This window comes from Papio anubis, chromosome 1, assembly GCF_008728515.1.
Source record: "Papio anubis isolate 15944 chromosome 1, Panubis1.0, whole genome shotgun sequence".
Lineage (NCBI taxonomy): Eukaryota > Metazoa > Chordata > Mammalia > Primates > Cercopithecidae > Papio > Papio anubis.
In genome coordinates this window covers 2,625,148-2,652,107 of record NC_044976.1, presented here as the reverse complement: position 1 = coordinate 2,652,107, position 26,960 = coordinate 2,625,148, and the positions used below count along the sequence as shown (strand labels likewise).

The 26,960-nt window shown below is 56.8% G+C and overlaps 1 protein-coding gene and 1 long non-coding RNA gene across 3 annotated transcripts in view; one reads left to right on the top strand and one right to left on the bottom strand.

Moving 5' to 3' along the window:
• Positions 1-26,960, bottom strand: part of TP73 (tumor protein p73) — a 91,400-nt gene that overhangs the window by 40,660 nt on the left and 23,780 nt on the right. For both annotated transcript variants that reach the window (XM_021935355.2, XM_031663793.1), the window contains exons 2-3: positions 17,756-17,853; positions 17,009-17,129 (exon numbers count right to left, since the gene is read on the bottom strand). In XM_021935355.2, the coding sequence (XP_021791047.1) occupies positions 17,009-17,129; positions 17,756-17,820 (186 nt within the window). In that variant the 5' untranslated portion in view covers positions 17,821-17,853. The remainder of the gene's footprint in view (positions 1-17,008; positions 17,130-17,755; positions 17,854-26,960) is intronic.
• Positions 1,813-3,133, top strand: LOC103888125. The gene is made up of 3 exons (XR_652524.4): positions 1,813-2,595; positions 2,702-2,853; positions 3,065-3,133. It is a non-coding gene; the product is annotated as an uncharacterized LOC103888125 (long non-coding RNA).

The following is a 26,960-nucleotide window of genomic DNA, read 5'->3' as shown; positions in this document are numbered from 1 at the left end:
GAGGCTGCATGGCTGGGATTGTGGGAGGAGGGCGGAGGCATGACTGGGATTGCAGGAGGAGAGGCTGAGGCTGCATGGCTGGGATTGCGGGGGGAGGGGCTGAGGCTGCAGCTCTCCAGGCCAGGCCTCCCTGCGTCCCCATCTGCAGCAAGTAACCAGTGGCTCCCATTGGTCCCCACAGCCGAGCGGCTACGGTCAAGTCTGTCTCAGTCACAGAGGAGACTGAGGCTCAGAGAGAAGTGTCACTGTCCAAAGCCTCAGCTTGCAGGTGCCAGGGAGACAGACTCCGAGCCCACACCTGGAATCCTGTGCCAGGTTGGGGCAACTGGTGGGCCCAGTTGAGGGCTCAGACAGTGTCCTGCAACCCAGACGCCTCTTCCCAGGGCCAGGCTGGCCCAGCGGGCTCCAGAGCAGCCGCTGTACTTCGATAGGAATGACCAGGGCCGCACAAAACCACCAATTCAATATAACTCTATCCGCTCACTTTGGGTTTAAAACCCTTTGGGCAGAATACCATTTTCTCTCTCAAAACATGTTCCTGCAGTACGATGAGGAATACTCTCTCTGGCACAGAAACAGGGAAACTGAGTCACCACCCAGCCCATTAGGATGGCCCCGCCTAGCCCGCCTCCCCCGAGAAGGAAGAGGTGTTGGAGACACGGCTGGCTCTGGGTACTGCCTCCACCTGCTCCTGGCACTCAGCCTCACACACAAAGGTGCCCAGTGGACACTTGCTGATGGGACAGATCAACAAATGAACAAACGAACCACAGTAATCCTCGGTCTAAAAAGAAACACAGTGATGGCACAGCTGGCCATTGCTAACGCCCAGGGCACCGGGCAGCAGCAGCCGAGTGGACACCAGCAGCTCCTGCAGGCAGAGAAGATCTGCAGGCCAGGGCAGCAGGGCTCCACCTCCCCACCCCTCCTGGGAATGGAGTCTGCGTGGCCACATACTCAACCTTGGTGGAGTCCCCCAGAGAGCGAGTCACATGGCGACATCTGCTCCATTCAAGGGAAAAGATTGTACCAGAGTCCCCCCAGGTCCCCAGGCTTCTCGGCTGGCCAGGCAGTGACACTGGCCTCTCCACCCGAGGCTTCTGGCTCCACTTTGGGTTCCAGGCAGTCCAGCAGCCAGGAGACAGCCCCTCCCAGCTCACACACCTCCTGAATCAAGAGTCTGGGGTATAAGTCTGCCCCCCCAGGAGCCCCAGGCCTCTGTGTGTTTCTAATAGCAATGTGTTGGTGGATACACGTATCAGTGAACAAGTGGGTGACAGCCAGACAAGGGAGAGAGGGACACCCCATGCCCGATGTAGCCGCTGCCGGCTCTGGGCTGCAGTCCCAGCACTGGGTTTCAGATAAAAAGATCACACAGGCAGGTGGAGAGGCCATGGTGCCACCAGACTCACGTGCATGGAGCCAGCATCCGGGCATGCTGTGGAGCTGGGTCACCCACACCCTCACCCACCCTCTGGGCCACACACACACTGCCTCTCTTCTCAAAGCCTTGCCTGGGAACACACAGCCACAGGCACGAACATACATGTACCCATCACAACACACACACAGAAACACATGAGCACCTACCCACCTAAATCACACAATCACCCCTGCAGTACCAATCCGCACACACGAACACACACCACAACACATATGCAAACATGTGTATGCACACACACACCCCAGCCTGTACACACACCCATAACACACACACATCTGCACGTATCCTCACCTGCGTATTGCATGCACATCCACACTGAGACACACACATGCATGCACACCAATACCCACCTGCCACATGCACACTGATGTGCACACTGGTGTGCACACTCACACACATCGCTGTCACACACACCCTGATCACACTGCCTGGAGCCCATGGCTCCAAAGGCCTCTGTCCCTAGATCTTTGTGCCTCTGCATCCCGGTGCCAGCAGAGCTTGGGGGCACTTGGACTCTGCCTGCCTGCCCGCTGTTCCCCGCCCATGGCTGAGTTTCCCATGTGGCAGAGGTCCCCACGGCCCCAGCTGTCTGCTTCCCTGGGAGGAGGAGCGGCCCTGCATGGAGCAGCTGTACCCAGCCTTCCACCTTCTCAATTAGCAGCTGGTGCCTGCCTGGCACCAGGGACCTGGCAAGTCTAGAAGTGAGGCCAGGTCCCCAGGGCTCAGGCTGCAGGGGCCAACCACAAGCTGCAGGCCCTTCCCTCCCCTCTGCCAGGCCAGCTGCCCACTGCACGGGGGACGGCACATGAGAGGCCTCGAGCCCAGTTTGCCACAGGTCCTGGCCCTGGAGCTCAGACCCAGGCGGAGAAGAGCCCGTGAGGCTGACAAGAAGCCCCGTCTGCCACTGCTGTCAAATGAGCACATTCCCAGGTGAGGGCGGGGTCAGCCTCACACCCAAGCCCAGGAGAAAGGTGACTTCCAGGGCGCACTGAGCTCCTGGCGGCCGCGGCAGAGCAGCGCACCTCGGAAGCTCTGAGCCTGGACCAAAGCCAAGGAGCATCAGAGACCCCCAAGCACAAGGCAGAAGCAACAGCAGCCCCATCGGCACAGACCCGGCCTCCTCTCCCTGGCTGCGGGTCCCTGCCCAGCAGGTGGGCACAGGCTGTTGGAGCCCGAATCTGCCCTGCCTCCATGCCCGGGACCTGCCTCTAGCCCCTCAACGCCTCCCTTCCTACCTCTGCTCACCCCAACTGGCAGCAGATGCTGGGCCAGGAAGTCAGGCAGAAGGATGCCCCTCTGAACCCTCCACCGCAGTAAAATCCCCTGCAAAGTCCCCGAAGAGGTCCTGTGAAGGGCGCGTCACACCTACCGTGGCGAGGTGCCGTGCGGGGTCACCGACGTACAGCATGGTAGGCGCCGGGGGGTCTGCACACGCCGGGGAACTGGTGTCCCGCGGGATGAGGCATGGGTCTGGGCGGCCCGAGGGGAAGGGTCAGGGTCGTGGCCGCCCGGCAGCGTGGACCGAGGGGGAGAGACTGGGCAGCTAGGGAGGAGGGAGCCGAGGATGCTCGGGAACATGCGGGCCGTTTGTTGGCATTTTCGCTTTTCCCATCTCCTCAGTTCTGTCAACTGGCTGAATCCAACAACAAAACCCGCGGCCCACCCCTTTATTCCTCGTGAGTATTCATCCAAGTCCGGGGCAGGCCTCAGCTTGCCCAGTGATGTGTTGGACCGCACCAAGGAGGCTGCGCGGGGAGGGCGAGGACGCCGGTCAGCGCCGGCTCCATAATTAAACCCACCAGGGCTCCTTCCGAGATGCTGCCTGCCTGGGGAAGGCTCGGGGGGCCCCAGGCCCTCACCCAGCAAAGCAGCCTCTGTTCCCAGGCATGAGGGCTGAGCCCTGGCCCTGGAGATCATGGTAGGCAAGGCTGGGCCACCCCAAGGGGGAGAGATGGTGGCGCCTCCCTTGGTGACCCAGGTGGGGCGCATCTTCCCCCTGCGTGGGGAACTTGGTGGTCCGCCGGGACCAGTCCAAGGCCTGCATGGAGAGGAGGGGCTCTCAGGAGGCTGCAACCCTAGACCCCCGAGGGAGACAGGTGACGGGAGTGAGCAGCCCTTGTGGGGCCTGCCTTCCACCGCCTGCCCAAAGCAGGGGTGAGTCTAAGAGCCCAGAGCCGTGTGTTTGGAGCCCACCCTGGCACTGGTCAAGCCCCTAGGAAACAGGGACAAGCCACTGCTGCCAAAGAAAAGCCCGGTTGTGGGGCCCACTGCAGGCGTGGACGGCCTTGGCACAGCCAGTGAGGTGCAGTGGCTCTGCAGTGGTGCCCCACACCCGACTAGTGGGGCCTTTAAGGTGACTGCCACTCCCTGTCAGGCTGTCTGAATTTCCATTGTATTTCAGCTGTCTTTGGTACAAAGTTGCCCCTGGCAGAGGGGCCCGAGTCCCCCGGGAAGCAGGCAGGGCATCCATGCCCAGACAAACCCGGGGAATAGGGCCTGCGGACCCGCACTTCCAGTCCCCAGGGCGCCATGGCGCCTACGAGGGCTGAGAAATCCATGCGGAGACCCTTTCCTTCCAACCTTTTCCTGCCAAATTCCCAAACCACCTGCCTCCTTTCTCTTGTCTCCATCTCCCCAGCTTCCTTCCTCCCTGTCGTCCCCACCGAGAGCCACAGGGGCCTCCATCGCTCCCCACCCCCACCTCTAGGAGACCGGAGAGAGCTGGAGGAGGGCAGGGGAGGCTTGGACTGCAGCTGCCTGAGGAGCCCCGAGGACCCGCCCTGCCCCACCAGCAGGCCGGGCTGAGGATGAAAGGACGATTCCGGGTACTGTGCCCCAAGGGGCTGGGGCCTGGAGAGCCCAGCAGCGGGCGAGTCTTGGATGCCCACCTCTTCCTGTGGCTGAGGATCTCAGCCCCCAACAGGCAAGGCGGCGGCACTCAGGAGGACAGAACTGAGAAAAAGACAGTTTTGTTTGGTAGACCAGGTTCAGGAAGGGCGTCTCTGGGAAGGCCCCTGCAGGGGATCGGCTGGGGCCCAGACTGGAGGTTCTGGGGAAAGCAGCAGCCTCCTTGCAGGAGAGCCCAGGGCGAGCCCCTGGAGACTCCTGCTGGGATGGGAGATGCCCTGGGGGTGGGGGTATCTTCTGCTTCTGAGCCTGGGACCCTTCTTGGGTTCGGGGTGGGCTCCCCAGGGATGGAGAGACACTCAGAGCCGGGCGGAGGCGGGGCCTGGGTTCCGCTCCCCACCCCCACGGGGCACATTCCCAGCCTCTGCAGGCAGTGCCCTCACCTGCCAAAGGGAACGATGGATTGAAAAGGAGACTCAGGCCAGTCCCGTGCGCAGGACCAGACGGACGGTTTTATAAACAGGCAAATGGAGAGCGCCGAGGGGAAGGACGTGAGGAGGGAAGACGGCCTGGCTGCCTTCAGCAGGAGCCCCACCCATGCCCAGGGCACCGTGCCTGAGACCCCGCATCTCTCCACCCTCACCATCTGGGCTGCAGGGGTCACAGCGCGGCTGAGCTACGTGTTTGCAACTCGAAAGCACCCAAAACCACTGGCCTCTGCCCCCGAGGAGCACCCAGCTTTCTGCAAATGTTCCCAAAGCCCAGCCTTGCAGAGGACAGGGACAGGGGACCTGGGGCCACCCTCCCTTGGCTTGGCCCTTAGTGCCTCCTCTAGGTTCCCTCCCAGCTGGGTCCTCCATTCCGCTTTCATTCTGCTTCTGACTCACTAGGGTTTCCGCGGGACCCTGGGCGGCAGGACAGGTGGGGAACCACGCTGCCGCAGCCCACGGTACTCTCCAGGCACCGCATCTGTGCCAGGAGGGATAGGGGGACTTTGTTTTCTGGTGCCTGCGATGTGTCAGTTCAAGGCCAAACTCGTAGAACAGGGTCCCCTGGGCAGCTGGCTTCATCCCACCCACGGAAGAGGCCGCAGAAGCTGCCAGGCTCTGAGACCCCGGTGTGGGTGGAGCTCACTTCTTCGCAGCCCCAAAGTGCTTTGTCACGAAAGCTCACCGAAGGAAAGGCCGCGTGGGGGCTCTCTGTGAGGGGGTAATGGGTGGGCTGGGGTCTCAGAGCTGACCATGGCGAGCTGAGCCCCCTCCCTACTCCCACGCCTGACCCCACCCTTCCTCCGGCTACAGATCCCCCTTGGAAGGGAGGGGTGTCCTTCTCCCTCTGTCCGCCTGCCCCTTCCTGGGGGCCACATGCACACAGGGCCCGCACCCTTCCTTCTTCTGGGCATGGGGGGAATGCCTCTCCCTAAAGTCACCAAGGCCTATCTGGGGTGACCTCTGGGGTCTCAAGCCCCCAAGTGTCCGAAGGGTCTGACCCCAGGCGTCTGTCCTACCGCTGGTTCCCAGGGCCCCCGGGGTACATCGGCCCGCCTTCTGCCCCACCAGCTGTAGACCCTGCTCTGTGGCCCACCTGCCCACAACAGCTGTCACCAGGGAAAGGCGCCAGGAGAGGCGGGAAGGGGCGGGGGAGGGGCCAGGCCTGGAGGAGGCTCTAGGGAGGAGAGGGGAGGGGAGGGGAGCAGAGTGAAGGGGGGGAGGGAGGAGACACCTGCCTCCCTCCTCTTTTCTCCCCTCCTGTGTCCTCCCTCCTTGCGAAGCATCCTGAGAGCTAGCAGGGGCCACAGGTCTCTCATTGCCCTGCGCTGGTTTTGTCTGAGGGGACGCTGGCGCTCAGAGGGGCAGGGATTCGCCCCCAAGCCCAGGCCCAGCACTGCAGAGACTCCTCGGGTGGGTCCGGGTGAGGATTAGGACCCTCGTCCCCACAGTCACGCCCACACTGCCTCCTCCCACCCTGTGAGCACACGAGAGAGCTTTATCCTCTGCAGCTCTTCCCAGACGGTGTGGGGGTGGCCAGGGGAGGCCCCACCCACGTGGCATCCAGAACCCCATCAAGCCTTCCTCACTCAGGGAACCAGCTGGGGCACTGAGAGGGCAGGGGCTGGGCCAGTTTTAGCTGTGGCTCCTCGGCTCACCCTCCCCAGCCCACGGGGAGGCCAGGGCCACCGGCTTCCCCCTGCTCTCCTCTTGCAGAAGGGGGACTTGTTTTAGAGTGAGGTCCCTGTGAGCCACGTAGGGTCTTCAGGGACAGCCAGAGCCTAAGGCACGGGGCAGCTCAGGCAGGAACCGTGCCGGGCAAGGGCAGTAGGCCCTGGTCCCAGATCCTATCCTAGGCCCTTCTGGCTCTGCTGTTCTGGTCTCCGAGGGAGTAGCTTTCTTAAACACAGGGCCTCCCCTGCCCTCACCCTCACACCTAGCGTTTGTCACATGCTCCCGATGGGCCCGGCACCACTGGACATCCTCAAACCTCAGTGGGTGACTTGGAGCCTCTCAGTAGCGCCATTTGTAGACAGGAAACTGAGGCCCAGAGGACTACATAATTCTTTAAGGGTTGCCCAGCTCAGAAGGGAAGGGGTGGGTCCTGAGCTCAGCGAATCTGGCCTCGGAGCCCCCAGTCACACCCACCTCAGTCTGCTGGACTTTCTGGGCCGTCCCAGTCAGATGGCCACAGTGACCACGGGGTCTGCTTCCTGCTGTGGCCACACACAGCTCACAGTCTCCCCAGTAAGTCTGTGGCCTGGGACTCCTCTAAGGCCCACTGAGGGTTCGACTGCTCTTGTCCACGCCCCACTCTCCTGAACTGCCTAAACTCAGCCTCCTCTGCAGGGGCCAGTGTGGCAGGAGGGTTGTCCAAGGCCCACAGGGTTGGGCAGAGCCAGCATCCAGCACCTGGCACCCCAGAGGCTATGCCACACCTCCCAAAGGGCTCTCTGTTCTGGGCTTCTACTGAGAGAAGAGAGATAGACCCTCTCATATTGTTTTACACTCAGTAAAAAAAAAGAAAAGCGAAACTAAAGTCAGGTAGCCCGGCGCCTAGGACAGACCCGAAACCAAAGAACCAGACCGGAAACCAGGCCTGGGCCTGCCTGACCTAAGCCTGGTAGTTAAAATTCGACCCCTGACCTAGCAACTGATATTATCTACAGATTATAGAAAGACATTGTAAAACTTCCCAGTCTGTTCTGTTTCACTCTGACCACCGGTGCATGCAGCCCCTGTCACGTACTCACTGCTTGCTCCATCGATCACAACCCTCTCACGCACACCCCCTCAGAGTTGTGAGCTCTTAAAAGGGACAGAAATTGCTCCCTCGAGGAGCTCGGCTCTTGAGACAGGAGTCCTGCTGAGGCTCCCAGTTGAATAAACCTCTTCCTTCTTTAACTCGGTGTCTGACGAGTTTTGTCTGTGGCTTGTCCTGCTACATTTCTTGGTTCCCTGACTGGGAAGTGAGGTGATTGGCGGATGGTCGAGGCAGCTCCTTCGGCAGCTTAAGTCTGCCCTGTGGAACATCCCTGCAGGGGACTCCGACCAGCCCGAGCAACAGATCCTAAGCGTGCTCCCAGGTAGGCATTTGCCCTGGTGGGACACCTCCCCAGAGCAGTGTGTGGCAGGCCGCCATGGAGGATCAACGCAGTGGCTGAACACCGGGAAAGAACTGGTACTTGGAATCTGGACATCTGAAATATGGTAAGGCTAGTCTTGAGAAGTTGCCCACTCCATTTGAGTGGAAGCGTGGCCTGATCACCCACGGCATGCCTTTATCGGCACTTTGGTTTTGGTTTTGACTTGGTTTGAATTGCTTGACAGGACTGGTCTTAGGAACTTGCCTACTCCATTTGAGTGGAAGCGTGGCCTGATCGCCCATGGTGTGCCTGTACCAGCACTTTGGTTTTTTTTTTTTTTTTTTTTTTTTTTTGAGACGGCGTCTGGCTCTGTCGCCCAGGCTGGAGTGCAGTGGCCTGATCTCAGCTCACTGCAAGCTCCGCCTCCCGGGTTTACGCCATTCTCCTGCCTCAGCCTCCCGTGTAGCTGGGACTACAGGCGCCCGCCACCTCGCCCGGCTATTTTTTTGTATTTTTTAGTAGAGACGGGGTTTCACCGTGTTAGCCAGGATGGTCTCGATCTGCTGACCTCGTGATCCGCCCGTCTCGGCCTCCCAAAGTGCTGGGATTACAGGCTTGAGCCACCGTGCCCGGCCTGGTTTTTGTTTTTGACTTGACTTGGATTGTTTGATGCTTTGGTTTTGGTTTTGACCTGGCTTGGATTTCTGGATATTCTGATTTTGGTTTTGATTTTGGTTTAGTATAAACTGCAAAAGTGTGCATGTGCCCTTTTTACCTGTTCCTTGTTTTGCAGGGTGTGTGTGGTGTGAGCGTGGTGTGAGCATGGTGTTTTGTCTTGAAGAAGCATGGGTCAGGCACAAATAAGCCCACCCTACTAGGAACTATGTTGAAAAATTTCAAAAACTGATTTAAGAGACTATGGAGTACTATGACACCAAGAAAACTTAAAACTTTGTGTAAGATAGACTGGCCAGCATTAGAGGTAGGTTGGTCATTAGAAGGAAACCTGGACAGGTCCCTTGTTTCAAAGGTATGGCACAAGGTAATCTGCAAGCCAGGGCATCCACACCAGCTCCTGTATATAGACACTTGGTTACAGCTGATTTTCGCCCCCAACACACAGTGGTTGAGAGAACAGCAGCATAAGCAGCTGCCAAAGGCAAGGAAAGACCAGCAGAGAGAGAGAAAAGAAAGAGACAGAGAGAAAAAAAGGCAAAGAGAAAAAGAAAGAGACAGAGAGGAAGAGACAGACAAAGAAGGAGTCAGGAGGGAGAGAGAGAGAAAGAGAGAGGCAGAGAGAGAGAGAGGAAGAGACAGAGGCAAAAGGGAAGTCAAAGAGAGAGACGAAGTCAAAGAGGAAAAAGAAGAAAGAGATATACAAGTAGTGAAGAAAAAAAAAGTCATCTATACCAGTTCTAAGTTAATTTGGACAAAACAAGGTCTTACTAATAGCAAAGGATAATTAAAATCCCAAACTTACAAGGTTTTCAACAAAAGTAAAGTTTGCTAAAAGTTAACAGTGTAACATGTATTATAGTAACTTCTATTTTTGTGGCCTTAGACAGTCTAGTCCACAGACATAAAAAAAAGTTCGCTTTGGAAAAGAATGGTTATTGTCTTCGGAAAAAAAGGGGGGGGGGTGGAACTTATATAAAAAGAGTGTTATATGGTAAATTCTTGCCCTGAAATAAATTAACTGGTTGTTTAAAGAAAGAAATGTTTGTAATAAGTCAGAAAGTTAAGGCATGTCGAAAAATTGCCTGTAAAAGTCGTGAAACAAAAACAAAAGTTATAAAAAAAGTGTGTTAAAAAAGAATTTATGCAAGAAATGTTGTATAATTTAAAAGTAACTAGGCCTCCTGAATGTAAAACTTAAAAAAAAAAAAAACAGTTTATGTGCAAGATATATAAGAAAAGTAAAATATACCTTTGGTAAGAATTATAAGGAGGCATAAGAATATAAATTTTTACCTACATTGAAAGGTTAAAAATATGTATATTTTGTTTTAAAGGTTTAATCAAGTTTTAAAATGTTAATTGGAAAGAAAATTATGTGTGTAAACATTGGCTAAAATTAAAGAGATATCATCCAGTTTTTCTGTAAACTGGACATTAAAATAAAAGCATAGCAGATTTTTCTTAAAGCACCAACCTGCTCTTTAGCAAAAATTATAAAAGGGTAAAAAGAGTCTATAAAATCTTACCTTATGGTCAGACATTAAAAATTAGATAAATATGTCTAAAAGGTTTAATTAAAATTAAGTTTAACATTAATAACACACTAATATAAAGATAAAATTTAACTTATCTGGTATAAAAATCAAACAAAAAGCATTATTAAATATAAAATAGTGTTTAGCTTTCTTTGGTCTAAAAATTAATAAAAATAGGTGCTAAAGGAGATTTCTCAGTAAAAAGGCACTAAGGACTATAAAGTCCACTGCCAAGGTCCCCACATTTAAAACAAAAAGTCAATTTCTTAGAAATTATATACTTGGTTTATCTTCCACTTTCCTTTCCCTCAAAACTAAAAGTCTTTTAGCACATGTACCACCCCTAGAATTTCCGGTAAACCAGCATGAGCCTGAAGATCATATTCTCATTGAAAGGTAGAAGAAAAACTCCAGCCAGCCTGGGAAGGACCCTACCTTGTGCTGTTAACCACCAAGACTGCTGTTCGTACAGCACAAAAGGATGGACTCATCACACCCGAGTCGAGAAAGCGCCACCCCCTCCAGAGTCGTGGGCCATAGTCCCGGGGAAAACCCTACCAAACTAAAGCTAAGAAAAATCTAACTCTTTTCATCTGTTCTATTACTCTTTCTTCTTTTCTTGTTCTATTGCTGACCATCTAGTTATTAATATAACCATGTCAACTTCACCTCAAACTATTGCATTTAATGCTTGCCTTGTTATACCCTGTGAGGACTTGACATGTCAAAAACAGTTTTCCACTTCAGAAAAGTACTTCTGTCCCTCCTGACTCTCTTCAGACTGGGCATTAGTAAACTGGGACCATTTAATCCAGGGAGATTTTGATAAAGACCCCAGTGCCAACCAGGAGTCTTGCCCCTCGATGTAGAGCTTTCATGCCATAGTTGGTACAACATGCCATAGGTGCCCCAACTGTTTTTTGTAATTTCCTAAAACCATACATTCATTTACTACTAGAAGTTAAAGACTTAAAACAAACTTTAGCAACAAAGACAGGATACCAAGATGCAAATGCCTGGTTAAAATGGATCAAATATTCCATCTGCACGTTAAACAAAAGCAATTGTTATGCTTGTGCATATGGCAGGCCAGAGGCCCAGACTGTCCCCTTTTCACTAAGGTGGTCCTTCAGTTGACCAGGTGTAGGCTGCATGGTAGCTCTTTTCCAGGATTCTACAGCCTGGAGTAATAAGTCATGCCAAGCTCTCTCTGCTATATCCCGAAGTCCAGCACCCTGCAGGTCAGTCCCCGAAGGCCATCCAGCCTCCGTCTCCCAACGCTAAATTCACTTCATGTCTCTCACAACAGGGAGGAGACTTAGCACTCCTTGGAGACCTGAAAGGATGTAGTGAGCTTAAGAATTTTCAAGAGCTTATCAATCAGTCAGCAAGGGTGCATCCCCGAGCAGATGTGTGGTGGTATTGTGGTGGACCTTTACTGGGCACTCTGCCGACTAACTAGAGTGGCACTTGTGCTTTAGTCCATTTGGCTATCCCTTTCACCCTGGCATTTCATCAACCAGAGGGAGAAAAAAATAAGACATTGTAAAGCGAGAGAAGCCCCTTATGGGTCTTTCAACTCTCACATCTATTTAGATGCAACTGGAGCCCCGCAAGGAACACCAGATCATTTTAAAGCTTGAAATCAAATAGCTACAGATTTAAGTCAATATTTTAGTGGGTGACAGTTAATAAAAATGTAGATTTGATAAACTACATCTATTACAATCAACAGCAACCAGCTTTTCATGAGTTAAAGAAAAACTCATGTTGGCCCCAGCCCTGGGGTTACCTGACCTGACAAAACCCTTTACACCCTATGTGTCAGGAAAAAAAAAAAAAAATGGCACTTGGAGTTTTAACCCAGACTGTAGGGCCCTGGCCAAGGCCAGTGGCCTATCTCTCAAAACAACTAGATGGGGTTTCCAAAGGCTGGCCCCCATGTCTAAAGACCCTGGCAGCAACGGCCCTGTTAGCACAAGAAGCAGATAAGCTAACTCTTGGGCAAAACCTAAACATAAAGTGCCCCCATGTTGTGGTGACTTTAATAAATACCAAAGGACACCATTAGCTAACGAATGCTAGACTAACTAGATACCAAAGCTTGCTCTGTGAAAATCCCTGCATAACCATTGAAGTTTACAACATTCTAAACCACGCCACCTTGCTCCCGATATCAGAGAGCCCAGTTAAACATAACTATGTAGAGGTGTTGGACTCAGTTTAAACTATTGCCCCCAACCTCCGAGACCATCCTGAAACATCAGTAGACTGGGAGCTGTACGTGGATACAAGCAGCTTCTCCAACTCCTGCAAAGTGACTCTGAAGAAGACGACAAGCCCTGCCCCAGTCACACCCGGAAGCTGACTGTTCCACGCACGGCTGAAGCATGAGGAAACTCATTGCGGGACTCGTTTTCCTTAAAATTTGGACTTGTAGAGTAAGGACTTCAACTGACCTTCCTCAGACAGAGGGCTGCTCGCAGTGTATACATCAAGTCACTGAAGTAGGACAAAAAGTTGCGATGGTCCTATTATTTTATGGTCATTATAAGTGTACTGGAACTCTAAAAAGAACTTGTTTGTATAATGTTATTCTATACAAGGTATGTAGCCCAGGAAATGACCAACCCGATGTGTGTTATGCCCCATCTGAGTCTCCCATGATCACAGTTTTTAAAATAAGATTAAGAACTGAAGACTGGTGGGGCCTCATGAATGATACGATTAAAGCGTTAGCCAAAACAAAACAAAAAAAGTAGGTGCCCAAACAAGTCACCTTAAAATTTGATGCCTGTGCTGTCATTAATAATAATAAATTAAAAGTAGGATGTGGTTCTCTTAATTAAAAAAGAGACTATAGGGCAAAAATAAGTACATTTATCATGAATTAAGACTACGTGAAAATAAATGTAGATACTGGTCTTGTGTCATTTAGGCTACTTGAATGAAAAAAGAAAGAAAAAATCCTGTCCACCTTCAGCAAGGGAAAAGTGGCCCTTCTTATACCAGTGGTCCAGGTAACACCTCAGAACTAGTAATAACCAACCCCCTTAATCCTCGCTAGAAAAAAGAGAACGTATAACCCTAAAACCTGATGGAGCTGGACTAGGTCTTCAGGTAAACATCGTGGTTTGAGAAAACGTTTACAAACACTCTCCTGAACCAGAATATCAAACCTTCTATGATGAATTGAATGTGCCAGTACCAGAAATTCCAGGAAAAACAAGAAATTTGTTTCTGCAATTAGCCGAGCACATAACCCAGTACTCAATGTCACTGCATGTTACGTATCAGCACAAGTGTACTATATGAATCAGTATCGATCTGCACATTATCAATATTGCACAGGAAGACAAAAGTAGCGAAAATAAGAGTGAGAACTCCCACTGATAAAAAGTGAGAGTCTCAAAGGGGGGAAATGAAGGAAGAGAGACAGACCCTCTCATATTGTTTTATACTCAGAAAAAAAAAAAAAAAGAAAGAAAAGCGAAACTAAAGGCAGGTAGCCCAGCGCTTAGGAACCAGACCCAAAACCTGGCCTGGAGTCCTGCCGATGCTCCCGGCCAAATAAACCTCTTCCTTCTTTAACTTGGTGTCTGAGGAGTTTTGTCTGCAGCTCGTCCTGCTACACTACCCCGTCACCCCAACTTCACCAGCAAGGACATGGAGGCTCAGAGAATTGTGGGAGCTTGAAACCACCCATTCTGCCTGTCTCCCACAGCTGTTAAGCAGGTGGCTAAGGCATCCCTCAGACACCCTGTGTACAGTGGGAACCAATCCGCCCACTCGTGATACAGGGAGACCCGCGTCCCCCAGATGCAGAAGGCACACCCCACTGCAGAGGACAGGTGTTCCGCACTCAAGCACTGTGCCTGCCCGAGCTGAGGCCCCTTTGCTGGATGAGTCCCAGACCCGCCCCTGAGTATGGGAGCGGCCAGATGCCACCAATACCCAGGGACAAGTGGCCAGAGGGAGCCGCCAGGGGCAGGTGGGGGCGGGTGCACATGCAGCCACTTCCACAAGCAGGCCCCCCACCTGAGCCACGAACTCAGGACTGTCGGAAGCCCCAGAAACATCCAGCACTAGAACCATCTGTCTGACCCCGGGCTGGGCCTGTGTGGTGTTTCTTGTTCAAGGTCACCAGCCTCGTGGTGGGGCTAGAACTGGGCCCCTGAGCTGCAGATGGCAGTTTTCTGGGGGGCACTCAGAGTCCCACATGCCTGCATCCACACTGAGCCAAGTCCAGGTTCCTGGCCCTGGCAGCACAGCAGCTTCCCTGAGCTCCCGGGCTGAACTTTAAAACAACGCCTCCCAGTTCAGCTCCAGCCCCACTCTGGGATCCCTGGACTCAGCGGGCCAGGGGCCATTCTTAGGGCAGCTAAGCCCTGGGCTCTATGCCAGGCTGCCCAAGCCGGCCAGTTGGCACCCCTTGGAGTCACCCTGGTCTTTGCACCTGGTGCTCCCATGGGGGTCAGGGGTAGGGGACAGCATGCTCTTGGCCCAGCAGCTGCTGTCGTGAGGGGGCTGGGCGCTGGGGTCAGAATGAGGCTTGGCTCTCCCCACGCAGGCCTGGGCCAGTCTTTGTTCCAGGGAATCCCCCATCTCCGTGAGCCGAGCTGTGCACCTAGGAATTTCATACGTGGCTTTGGGAGGAGGCGTGTCACTGCCTGACAGATCCGGCCACCTTGCTGTTTGTGGAGATTCGAGGCCCACCGTCACCCCGTGGCTGGGGAGTAGCACGTTCCAGCAGGCGGGGGCTCGGACCAGATCCTGATGTGGAGCTCAGAGAACCCTCTGGCGCTGTGGGGGGACAAGCATTTCGCACCCACAGGAATGCAGAACTGCTCCTTCTGCCTCCCTGAGCCCAGGTCCTCCTCCTGACGCAGGGCGGGTCTGTGCCATCTTAGGGGCCTTCTGCCCTCTGCAGGGGGAGTGGGGGCTGAGCAACCTGGGGTCAGGAGGCTTCCGGAACTCAGGGGACAATCTTATGGGTCTTCCTCCCTCCCTCCCTGGGATCCAGCGGCCAGTTCCTGCCCCTCCCCAGATTGGAGGACACGGATGTCCAGAAGGGGACCTGGAGGGGGTGGGGTCAGGACCCTTGTCCCCAGAGAGCAGCTGACAGAATTGTTCCAAAGGGAGAGAGGGGGGAGGTCACAGTCTCACTTTCTTGCACTACCCAGCCCCATCCCCAGCCCACCCTTTCCCAGCATCTGCCTCAGTTTCCTCGCCTGTAACATGGAACTAGACACGTGCGGAACACTGTCGAGCATTTCCACTGGGACGGTCTCCTGAGCAGGGGTGGGAGGGCAGGGGCGGGTGGTCTAACCCTCAGATCCAGGCTGAGCAGGGGTGGGAGGGCAGGGGCGGGCAGTCGAACCCTCAGATCCAGGCTGAGCAGGGGTGGGAGGGCAGGGGCGGGTGGTCGAACCCTCAGATCCAGGCTGAGGGGCTCCTCGGAGGAATGGACCCCCCTGGCGCTGTCGCCTTCCAGAAGCCCCCCACCCTGGGGCTGCTGCTGCCCAAGGAGGTGACTTCTCTGGCCCCACATGGCTCTGTGCCAGCCCAGCATCCGCGATGGAGACGGAACGGGCAATATGGCACCTCCGCCTCCCCGACCCCACTACACTCTGCTCCTTCCGACTGGAGCCCCACGGCCCCCACTCCCTCCAGTGCTCAGGGTGGCCTGTGCCTCAGACAGTCATGCGCAGGGGCAAGGGAGGGGCTCCAGCTCCTGGAATGGGGACTTGAGGGAGGAGGAGGGTCAGGCTGGGTGCCCTCAGGCCCCTAGAGGACCAGCACTGCCTCCCTCCCTCAGGGCTGCTGAGCGTAAGTGAGGGAGGACCGACCCTGCCCCAGAGGCGCTGTTCTGGGTGCGTGTGTCTCCCTGTAGTTCACGTAGTTCGGGCTGTTTTTCCCCGTAGCCGCGCACAACTTCCCCACCTAGGAATCCCTGGGCGGGGCCGAGCAGCCGACGAGTCCAGCGGGGCAGGCCCGGGGTCGGAATCTTTGCCCTCTCCTTGTGTGTGGTGCCCACCTGCCATCCACCTCCTGGCAGAGTCGATGCCTTGCTACGGGCGGCCGGAGAGATAGGCAGGAGCGTGGCTCCCACCAGCTCCCACAGCCTGGCCTTTTCCCCCAGAGAAGCAGCCAATGGGGCAGGGCTTGAGACTCCCAGGAATGGGGGAGCCTGCCAAGATGGGGTGCCGGAGGCCTCACTGACCCTGTCTGCCCCCTATCCAGTCCTCTTCGACTGGAAACAGCACCTCCATCTTCCTTTGGGGATTCCTGTGTGGGGAGGCTCGCCCCACTCCATTCCATCCTCACCCTGTTCCAGGGATGGTGGAGCCCAGGCCAATCAGAGGCACAGAGCTGGCTCAGAGATGGGCCCCTGACCACATTCAGATCAACGAGAGGCAGGACTGCTAGACTATGGGAAAAGAGGGATCTCCTCTCCACAGGGATAGGGCATGCTGGGGCAGCCTGGTCCTCTTCACCATGAGTGGAGAGGCTGCCTAAAAACAAAGCCACTGCAGGGGAAAGCAGGCCAAGAGACTGCGAGAGGCAGCTGTGAAGCACCTGGACCCAATCGTGCCCGAAGTCCTTTTTATACCTGGATCCAGCTGTAGAAGCCCTTCTTACACCTGGACCCAACCATGTCCAAAGCCCTTCCTACACCTGGATCTAGCCGTGCCTGAAGCCCTTCCTACACCTGGATCCAGCCATGCCTGAATCCATTCCTATCTCTGGATTGACAGTTACATGAGCGGGTACATTTTCTCCTTTGCAATTTGAAGTGTACTGAGTAACGCACAGGGGAAGCTGTACAACCAAGAGGCTATCTCCTGGTTCTGCCAGGCTCCCAAGACAGGACAGGCCACATTTTCTGCCCCTACTCCAGTCCTCTACAGAGGGCAGTCCCCCACTCACCATGACAGATGTGGTCATGCCCTCTAGGTGGAAGACGTCCATGCTGGAATCCGTGCCGCCCACCACCTCATTATTCCCCCGGCTTGACTGGGGAAGGTCGAAGTAGGTGCTGTCTGGTTCCCTGGGGCAGGGAGAGGAAAATAGAAGCTGTCAGTCCCCAGTCTGGGCGTCACCCCCATACCTCCCAGGCCCAGAGCTCAAGGATAGCCCGAGACTCCTGGTGAGGCCTATGTCTCCTGCCCTTCCCACTCCCTCTCATGCCATCTCTGTCCTCCACCTGCTCCTCCAGGGCTGCTGTGAGTGCCAGAGAGGCAGAGCCAGTCATGGCCTCTGTTATTCTGGGCCTCTGCTGGCCATGGGTCCTTTCCAAACCTGGGAAAAGAGTCTGAATTTTGGTCCTGTGTCCCCAGGGAAGGCCTAGGGCAGTGGTCTCCCTTCCCTGCCCCTCTGACCCAGCCCTGTCCCCAAGTTGATGAGGGTGGCCAAGGTTAGCTGAAGACCAGTGTGGAGCTACCTCTTCTGCTCTGGTCCAGTCAGCCCAGTGAGGGTGTTCAAGGCTAGCCCAGAATCCCAGAGAAGGTTGCCAAGGTTAGCTCAGAGTCCCAGTGAGGGTGGCTGGGGCTAGCCCAGAGTCCTCCCGGGGCCACCCCTCCTGCTCTGGCCCAGTTAGCCCAGCGAGGGTGGCTGAGGCTAGCCCAGAGTGCCTCCCAGGGGAGCCCCCAGGTCTGGCCAGCCGAGCGCACTCACAGAGAGCTCCAGAGGTGCTCAAACGTGGTGCCCCCATCGGGGGAGGTGGTGGTGGACTGGGCCATCTTCCTCACACCGGCCTCCGAGGGCAGCTCGCTCTGCAGGAAGGAAAGAGTGACACCTGAGCGCCCTGGGAACTTGTGCTCTGTCCTCCTGTGACAGCCTCGGCGGGGGCGAGGGTGGGGTGGGCAGCAGGAAGGTGGGCCTGCTTGGGACATCCCTCGAGCACTGGCAGGTGCCCCCGCCTCACCCTCCCTGTGCCCTCTCCACTGTCATTTCGTCCATCCCGCTCCCTGCGGCTGGAAACCAAGGGCCAGGTGGGCAGCTCTGCCTTGGAGGTGGCGGGCCTGGATCAGACCTATCCGCGGGGGCGCCCTGGGCAGGCAGGTGCTTCTCAGAGCCGCCACCTCGGAAGAGGGGGTGACAGCAGCACCCACTCCTGGGGCTGCCTTGAGGGCCTTCGGGAGAGCAGACTCTTTGAGATGCTTGGGCTGGGACAAGCGTGTGAGGCCTGTGGTCTGTTACGATCCACTGTGTCTAGGTTTGGCCTGGAGGATGCAGCCAGGTTTGGGGTCTCCCTGATGCCTGGGACCTGGAGGTGGTTCAGGTTCCAATCGCCCCATCTGGGGAACAGCGTGTGCGAGGGATGCCCTGGAGGCTGCAGCCGAGCCCCAGGCCAGAGCTTTGCTGTGCCAACTGCTGGGGGACACAGACGTCCCCTCACCTTCTGAGCCAGGGCTCCTCCCTGCACCCCAGCCCCACAGGGAAGGCTGGCCAGGCTGGGAACGAGAGGCTGCCCTGTCCTGGAGCCAGCCATTGCCTGGGTGGTCACGCCTTGAGAAGGAGACACCCAGGGAATGGGGAGCCCTGACCCGGCGCCCATCCGCTGGTCTTCATCTCCACCATTGCTCCCTGAGAGCCCCTGTGTCCAGCTCCCAGTGGCCCTGGACACCCATGAGGAGGTAGCAGTGTCCAGGTGGGGCACAGCTGGGGTCCCTTTTCTATGCTGAGGGGGAGGGGACAGGGAAACCCTAGCCCGCCCTGCCCACAGCCCCCAGCCCTGACTGAGGTGACCTCTCCCCTGGGCCAGCCTCCTAGGTTCTCGGTGAGGTGCCATGGGACAGGCTTGGCCACTGCCCTGCAGTGCTCAGGCAGGCAGGCCTGGACCTGCCCACGGCCAGCAGGGGTGCAGGCCATGGCCTGGAACCTGTCGCTTTTGTCCTTCCCCAGGCAGGCGGGAGCTGATAGAAGCCCGTGGCACGCTCCTGGGCCACCACATGCCAGGCCCTGGAGAAATGGCACGGGCCAGGCTGGGGTGTGGCCAGTGAGCCATGATGGCCTGGGACAAGCAGCTTAGAGGGTGCTGGCCCACGCCACCTCCCCCCAGGTGAGCGTGACCACTCCACCCACTTTTCAGGAGCCCCAAGGCTCAGAGGGGTTAAGTGACTTGCCTAAGGTCACACAGTTGGTGGTGAATGTCCCAGGGGCTCTTTCTCAGAATTGGAAGTTAATTTGGTTGCCCTGCCCCACCCCCCTTCACCATCACGTGGCCAGGCAGGTGTGCCCTTGCAGGCCTCCGATCCTGGGCTGGGCTGGGCTGTCTAACACCCCAGTGGAGCTGAGGGTGTGCATGGGGACTGCACCATCCTGTTCATTTAAAATGGGAGGACGTGACAGGAAGCAGAACCGCAGGCCCAGGTGAGGCTGGCACAGGGCCCCGGGGGAGGGCAGAACCTGCCCGTGCCCCATGGTGGGTCCGTTTGGGCTGAGCAGTATGAGTGGGGTAGCCTCTTGGTGCAGGTGTGTGGGCTAAGGCTGGGTGGAAACGAGTGAGGGGCCCCAGGCACGTGTCCCGAAGGACAGCAGCACTGCAGGGGCCGGACTGGGAGGAAAGAAATTCCCTCAGATCCAAGAGGACAAGCCTGGGAAGGTTTTGCCGCCAGAGGCCACTGGGTCGCATCCCCTTCATTTTGCAGATGGGCCACCTGAGCCCAGAGACGGAAATGGACTTGCCATGCACAGTAGGTGGGTGACAAAATCCCAGCTCCCTTCACAGCAGCACCATTCCCGGTAGCTGAACGGTGCACGTAGCCCAGATGCCCATCAGCAGAGGGCCGGCCACGTGAGCCATGGTGCCAGCAAACAATGGAACATTGAAAAGCAACAAAGCTCTGACATGCTACAGCGTGGGTGAGACCTGAAAACCTCATGCTCAGGATACACAACCTCATCTGTCAGCCTGTGAGCTGTCCCCTCCCAAAGGCTAAAGTGGGACAAAGACAGAGAGAGACAGAGACAGAGAGACAGAGAGACAGAGAGAAGCAAGGACAAAGAGAGACAGGAACTGGTCAGTGAAACATTATTCATGATCTTATGCCTGGGACATGGGCATTGGCTGCATTTTCAAGTCAGCATCATTTGAATTCCCACTGAAGCCATACCCTCTCTTCCCACTGAACCCTGAATGAGGAACAGTGACCCTTCTTGTTGGCACGTCCCTGCCTGCTGGAGACCCAGCTTCCACACCCCCGACCAGCATCCACTGTGCACTGCAGGACACCAGCTTGGCCTCTTGTCCCTGCCTGGGCAAGGGACAGAGGCCAGCGAGCGTGGTCATGGGTCCCCGGCCCCACCCACCCAGCCCTCCGGGCCCACAGGACAGGCCACCACCGGGAGCGTGTGGGGTGGGAAAGGGGCTTTCTCTGCACCACGAGTTGGGTCCCCAAACATCCCCCAGGCCTATCTGCCTGAGATGTGGGCAGTGGGCCTCCAGGTGCAGGCGTGTGGACCGGCCAGCAGCCCTGGGCAGATGCATCTTCCAGGACACCCCTCCCCACGGTGGGGCCAGGGCAGGGCCCAGGAATCTGCACTTTTAAGAAGCCCCCAGGGGAGTCATGAAGAGCCTGGGACAGGACCCCCGAGGAGGACACTGTCATGAAGGCCAGCCTTGCCACTGCCCAGGGTCCTGCTGCAGCCACTGGCCTCCCCCATGGGAGTCAGGTTCCTCATCAGTCAAAACCAGGACCCGGAAACCTGCCCAGACTTAAAGCACATGGAGGAACTGGAACCAGAAGCCACCAGATGCCTGATTCCCAACTTCCTGGGAAAACACCAACGCTGGTAGCATTGGCCCCAGGGCCCCACAGGAACACTGGTCACAGGCACAGGAGCCAGGCAGGGGCTCCCCCAGTCGGCCTCACACACGTGAGCTGGTGACCGGCTCTGTGGGCATCTGGGAGTACCGGGCACAGGGAACAGGAAGCGCTGTTGCGGGTGCAGGGAGGCTGCGTCCCTCTCTGCGCTGGGGGCAGGGGGAGTGTGTACCCTCTGCCCACAGCCGCCTTTCAGGCAAGGATCCCAGTGGCGAGAAAAATAAATCAATTCTAAAACAATGGCCTTTAAATTAAATCCGGTTTTCCTGACCATGTGCCTTTTAATTTGAAAATTCATTCACAAGGGGAACACAGTTCTGGGGCAAAATGGAAATTGCTTTTGAAAGATTGCCAATCATGTTAAAAATCATGTGTATCAATGGGGAAAAGACACCAATTTCATAAGATATCTTTAGGAAGTTTTATTGACATCGTAAAATGCAAATACATTATTGGAAGTGTAAGTTTTTCTTTTCTTTTTTTTTTTTTTTGAGACGGAGTCTCACTCTGTCACCCAGGCTGGAGTGCAGTGGCCGGATCTCAGCTCACTGCAAGCTCCGCCTCCCGGGTTCACGCCATTCTCCTGCCTCAGCCTCCCAAGTAACTGGAACTACAGGTGCCCGTCACCACGCCCGGCTAGTTTTTTGTATTTTTTAGTAGAGACGGGGTTTCACCGTGTTAGCCAGGATGGTCTCGATCTCCTGACCTCGTGATCCGCCCGTCTCGGCCTCCCAAAGTGCTGGGATTACAGGCTTGAGCCACCGCGCCCGGCCGGAAGTGTAAGTTTTTCTATGAAGATTTAGTCTAGGAGGAATGGGCTCGGTGGAGTGGTTCATAACTGTAATCCCAACACTTTAGGAGGCCAAGGAGGGAGGATCACTTGAGCCCAGGGGTTTGAGACCAGCCTAGGCAACACAGGGAGACCTCAGCTCTCCAAAAACTTTAAAAAAAAAAAAAAAAAAAAAGGCCAGGTGCAGTGGCTCACGCCTGTAATCCTAGCACTTTGGGAGGTCGAGTCGGGCGGATCACAAGGTCAGGAGATCAAGACCACCCACAAGCTAACAGTGAAACCCGTCTCTACTAAAATACAAAATTAGCCAGGCATGGTGGCCGGGCACAAGGAGTAGTCCAGCTACTCGGCAGGCTGAGACAGGGAAGAGTGAACCCGAGGCCCGGAGCTTACAGTGAGCGAGATCAGCCACTGCCTCCCAGCCACAAATGACAGAGGAGACTCCATCTCAAAAAAAATTAGCTGGGCATAATGGCGTGTGCCAGTGGTCCAAGCTACTCAGGGTGCTGAGGATGGAGAATCACTTGAGCCCAGGGGCTCAAGGCTGCAATGTGAAGCCATGATTGCACCCTGCACTCTAGTCACCAGACAGCAGCAAGTGGGCCCCAGCTCTAAAAAAAAAAGAAGGGAAGGAAGGAAGGAAATGAAATAAGTGAGTTCTCAGTTGTAACGGGGGCGTCCAGTGTGTATTCGCACAGGTCTTGTAGTGGAAGGCTTTTCCAGTTTAGAAATGTGTGGCCACAGCATTTGGGGGTAGCCACTGGGGAACTGCTGGCCGGCAACGCCCAGCCCCGGCACCATCAAGTCAGGGCACAGAACTGCAAAGGACAGTTGTGCTGGGCGTTCCTGGTCACGCTGTAGCCAGGCCATAGGCTGCGGGCACAGCCAGGAAGCAGGGCACCTTGTCCCTGCCCCAGCCCTACCCCAGTTTCCGTGAGGCCTCAGACAAGTCCCCTTCCCTTGCCAGGCTGGAAAGGTGACCAGCGTTCCAGGTCCTACAGTGACCACAGCAGTGGGAGCAGGACAAAGACCAGTCACCGAGGGCCCTCCAGCAAACCCAGACCTCAGCCTGCTTGGATCCTCAACTCTAGGGGCCGCTGCACCAGCTGCACCCCAGGGAGAGCCCCCTGCACCGGCTGCACCCCAGGGAGAGCCCTCACACACGTGTGAGTCTGAACAGGAAGAGGCTCACACCAGCACAGGTGGGCTGGTGAGCGGACTGTGTGGGCCAGAACACCAGCCTGCCCAAGCTCCCTGGGGCTGAAAAACAGGCTCTCTGCCGACTCCTTGGTTTGACTCAACCTAGGGGTTCTCACCAGGGACAACTCCACCCCAGGGGATGTTCCCATCTGGGGGCATTTTCAACAGGGTCAGAGGGTGCTGTGGAATCTAGTGTGTGAGACAGGGATGCTGCTCAGCAGCCTACGTTGCTTAGGGCAGCTGCCCACAGCAGAACGCACACCCAGGTGTCGGGGCCACGGTGGAGAGGGGGTGCTGTGCCATCGCTCCAAGCTGAGGCTGGCCGGGCACTTTGCAGGGCCCCAGGTTCACACAGCAACCCTGCCCCAGTCAGGGATGAGCAGGTGGAGGCCGGGAGGCCCAGTGGCTCGCGCAAAGCTACCAAGGGCTGAGGAGCTGGGACTCCAGCCAAGCCCGGGTCCTCTGATGGCCTGGCCCGCACCCAGATAGTCCCCCCTCTGCCTGTGGGAGGAGTCCATGGCATGAGGGCTCTCAGGCCCTCTCATCTCACCCTGCCCAACACCTCTGGCCTTGTCTTCCATAGCTTCCCATGAAAACCACAGCCCCCTGTCCCCATGCCCTGTCCCAAGCATTCCCTCCCTGTCCCCAAGCATCCCCTCCCTATCTCCCATTCCTCTGTCCTCTCCCTGCTCCCCGTCCCCATAGGTTCTTTCCCTGTCCCCTTTCCCTTTGTCCCCTAGCTCCCCATCCTCTGTCTCCGTCCCTCTGTCCCCTCCCCATCTCCTGTCCCTCTGTCCCTCCCTGTCCCTTGTCCCCATAGGTCCCTGCCCTATCCCCATGGGTTCCCTCCCTGTCCCTATCCCTTTGACCTCTCCTTCTCCCATCCTTCATCCCCTTCCTAGTTCCTGTTTCTGTGTCCCCTCCCTGTCCCCCATCCTCCTGTCCCCTCTGTCCCCCATCCTCTGTCCCTCCCCATCTCCTGTCCCTCTGTCCTCTCCCTATATCTTGTCCCCATGGGTCCCCTCCCCATTCCCTGTCCTCAGTCCCCACATGCCTGGCTATGTACTGTCTGTGTTCAGCCTTTGTCCACCACCTCCTCCCCACCCTGCCCATCTCACCCCTATCCCTCCAGGCCAGGCCAGGACCCGGCCTCCTCCAGGAACCCCGTCTCCGGTTGACAACCCATCCTCTCCCCTCACCACCTGACAGGAGGTGGGAGCACAGACACCTCCTGGGCCATGGGCCCACAGGTAAGGCCTAGTCGGTTCTCCCACCCCTTCCACCTCTGCCCAGGCCTAGGGCAGACAGGGCTCCACGACCACCTCAGATAAGTCAGGACACTCCACCCCGACTGAGCCCACTCTGGAAGAGGCACTCCCCATGGGGACACCCACTCCTGCCTGCAGGGGAACTGGCCGCAGGGCTGCTGTTACCCACCCACCCCTCAGTGGAGCTCTGAGCCCGAGCCATCCGCACTCAGCCTGGGCAGGAGCCGTCTGCCCCGTCTGGCCCGGCAATCCCGGACGCTGGCTCTTAAGGGGTATCACAGGAGGGGTGCAGGGTGTCCTCCTCCGTCCAGGGAAGAGGGAAAAGCCCCGAGGAGCTCCACCCGCTCCGGGCCACCCCTAAAGCAAACAGCTCAATGTGCTTCTGATTCCGGTGCTTCCCCATCCACCAATGATTTCACCTGTTATTTCAGCAAATCAATGGATTCCAATCTGAAGTGGCGAAGAAATCTGAGGCCACTGTGGGAGGAGACGGCCTCAATCCCCTTGTGCCCTTTACCCAGGGACTCAGGCAGAAGGTCCCAGGACCCAGAACCCAGAGAGCCCCCGCCTGGGCAGAGGGGTCGGGCGGTCAGCGCTGGCCCTGTGTGAGACAGCGGCTCTCCCAGGCAGCGGCCCCGCCGAATTCCTGCAGGGCATCATTAGAGTCCAGAGAGGGGCCTCACTCTCCCTTCCCACTACCCCGAGAAGAGGGGCCACTCTCACGTGGTGGGCTGGGGCCAAGGACAGGGGTCCCCCGGAGTGAGGGCCAGGAGGGCCTCCCTCTCACGGGCGAGGCCCTCTACCAGCATTGCCTGCCCCTCCCAACAGAGGCCAAGGACCATGTGGCCTCCCTCTGTCGGGAGCGGGTGGGATGGGGCCAGACCCTTCCGCCAGGGTTGCCAGGACGGCTTTGTCAGCAGGTCAGGGGCAGGGGTGAAGACCTGTCCGCAGGGCCTGGTGAGGAGGGTGCGGCTGAGAGCCCCCCTCACTGCTACAGATGGCATGCCTGCCACCCCACTCCCCTAGTCTGGGGGAGCCGAGCATGGGGATGAAAGACAAACACAGCCTCCCACGGTGGGGCGGGGCAGCGTGCACCGTGTGAAACACGCAGACAACTGGGAGTGCCTGAGCAAGCCGCCCTCTCCCTCCTGGGCCGTGGCCCACGGGAAGCGGGAGGAGAGGCGAGGCAGATGCCCAGGACTGTCTGGGGGAATACCTGAGCCTCACCCCAGAAGCTTGAGGCCATGACCAAACCAAAATGCTGGAACCCCCATAGGTGGGGGTGCCCCCGACCAGCTTCCCAGGTCAGTTCACATGCAGCCAAGTGAAATGAACAAACACCAAAGCATGGCTGATTCCCGGGGATTCCGGCCACCCCACAACGGCCCAGTGAGGCTGCACCACATGCCATGTTACCAGCCAGGAGACACCACAGAGAGGGAAGGCCAGCCCTCCACGGGCACACAGCTGGTCAGGGTGGAGGTAGAACCCAGCAGCCTGGCTCTACCCCGGCCTGGCCTGGAGCTGAGCATGGGAGGCGCAGGCCCAGCTGCAATCCCCTCCCCAGTCCGTGTTCCCACCGCACAGCCCCACCCCGCACCCTGCCTAGGAAGCCCCTCTCTGGAAAGCCCCTGCCTGTCCATCTTTCTTCACCGGTACATCGAGGCCCAAGCCACACCCAGACATCCAAGAGGCCCGCCCTGTCCTCTGCTGCCTGCCCAGGCCTTCTTGCTGTCATAAATGTGTTTGGGTCGTACCAGGACACACGATTCCTGCCCCATCACTTCCTGCCCTGAAGCCCAGCACTGCCGGGCACACACCCCAGTTCCCTCTCCTGCTCTGCCCACGCAGCCCATCTCTGCCCCTCTCCAGCTGTGTGACCTCAGACAGATGTCTTGCCCATTCTGAGCCTCTGTTTCCTTGTCTGTACAACAGAGATAATTGTAGTGCCTCCCAGAAGCGCTGGGTGGGGTGAAGGAATTCTACGCATATAAAAAGCGTAAAGCACTCCTCTGCCTGGGCACCCGGCGGCAGATGCCCCATGAACAGTATCGAGCTGCAGTTGACCGATGGCTACTTAGTATCAGGTGGTGGGGTGGTGGCAGTGGAGAAAGCACCAATGAGGCCCGGGTCCCAAGGGCACCAGGCTGAGGAATAGAACTGCACACACGAGGGCCAAAAGGTGGGGTCTGGAGGCTGCTGGGTCCCTGGCTCCTGAGTGCCTCTCTATTGCACGGTCAGCCGGTGTGTCTCACCCCCCTTTTACAGTGGCCGCCACGCCCTTTTGCAGAGCACCAGCCTATCCTCGGTCTCTCAGGGAATGAGGCGCCTTCGAAACGGGTAGTGCCCAGTCGCAGTGGCAGCCCGGTGCCAGCTCCATGCCTGGGGACGTGCAACGCGGTAAACAGATACCCCTGGCCCACTGGAGGCAAATCATGTATGTCTGCGAGGCCCTCAGAGGCTGGGTATGAGGAGTGCGGGTGGTGGAAGAGGAGTCTCCACCCCAGCCCCAGCTTGCTTGCACCTCGGAGTGGGCAGTGCTCCTGGGGGTAAGCGGGTCAGGAGAGTTTGGAGGTGGGGGTCAGAGGCATGAGCGGCCTGATGGGCTGAGCGTCCTCTAAGAAAGGGGCAGAAGGGGTGGGCAGGGACATGGCACTTGGGGGGACAAGGTTGGCGGTGGGAGGGAACTGAGCAGGGCCAAGTCAGGGCACTGGGGCTGTGAGCTTGGCGACGCTTCCTGCCAGGAGCCCACCTGTTAGAGGAAGGGCCACCCCGGCGGGCGCGGTGGGAGCAGA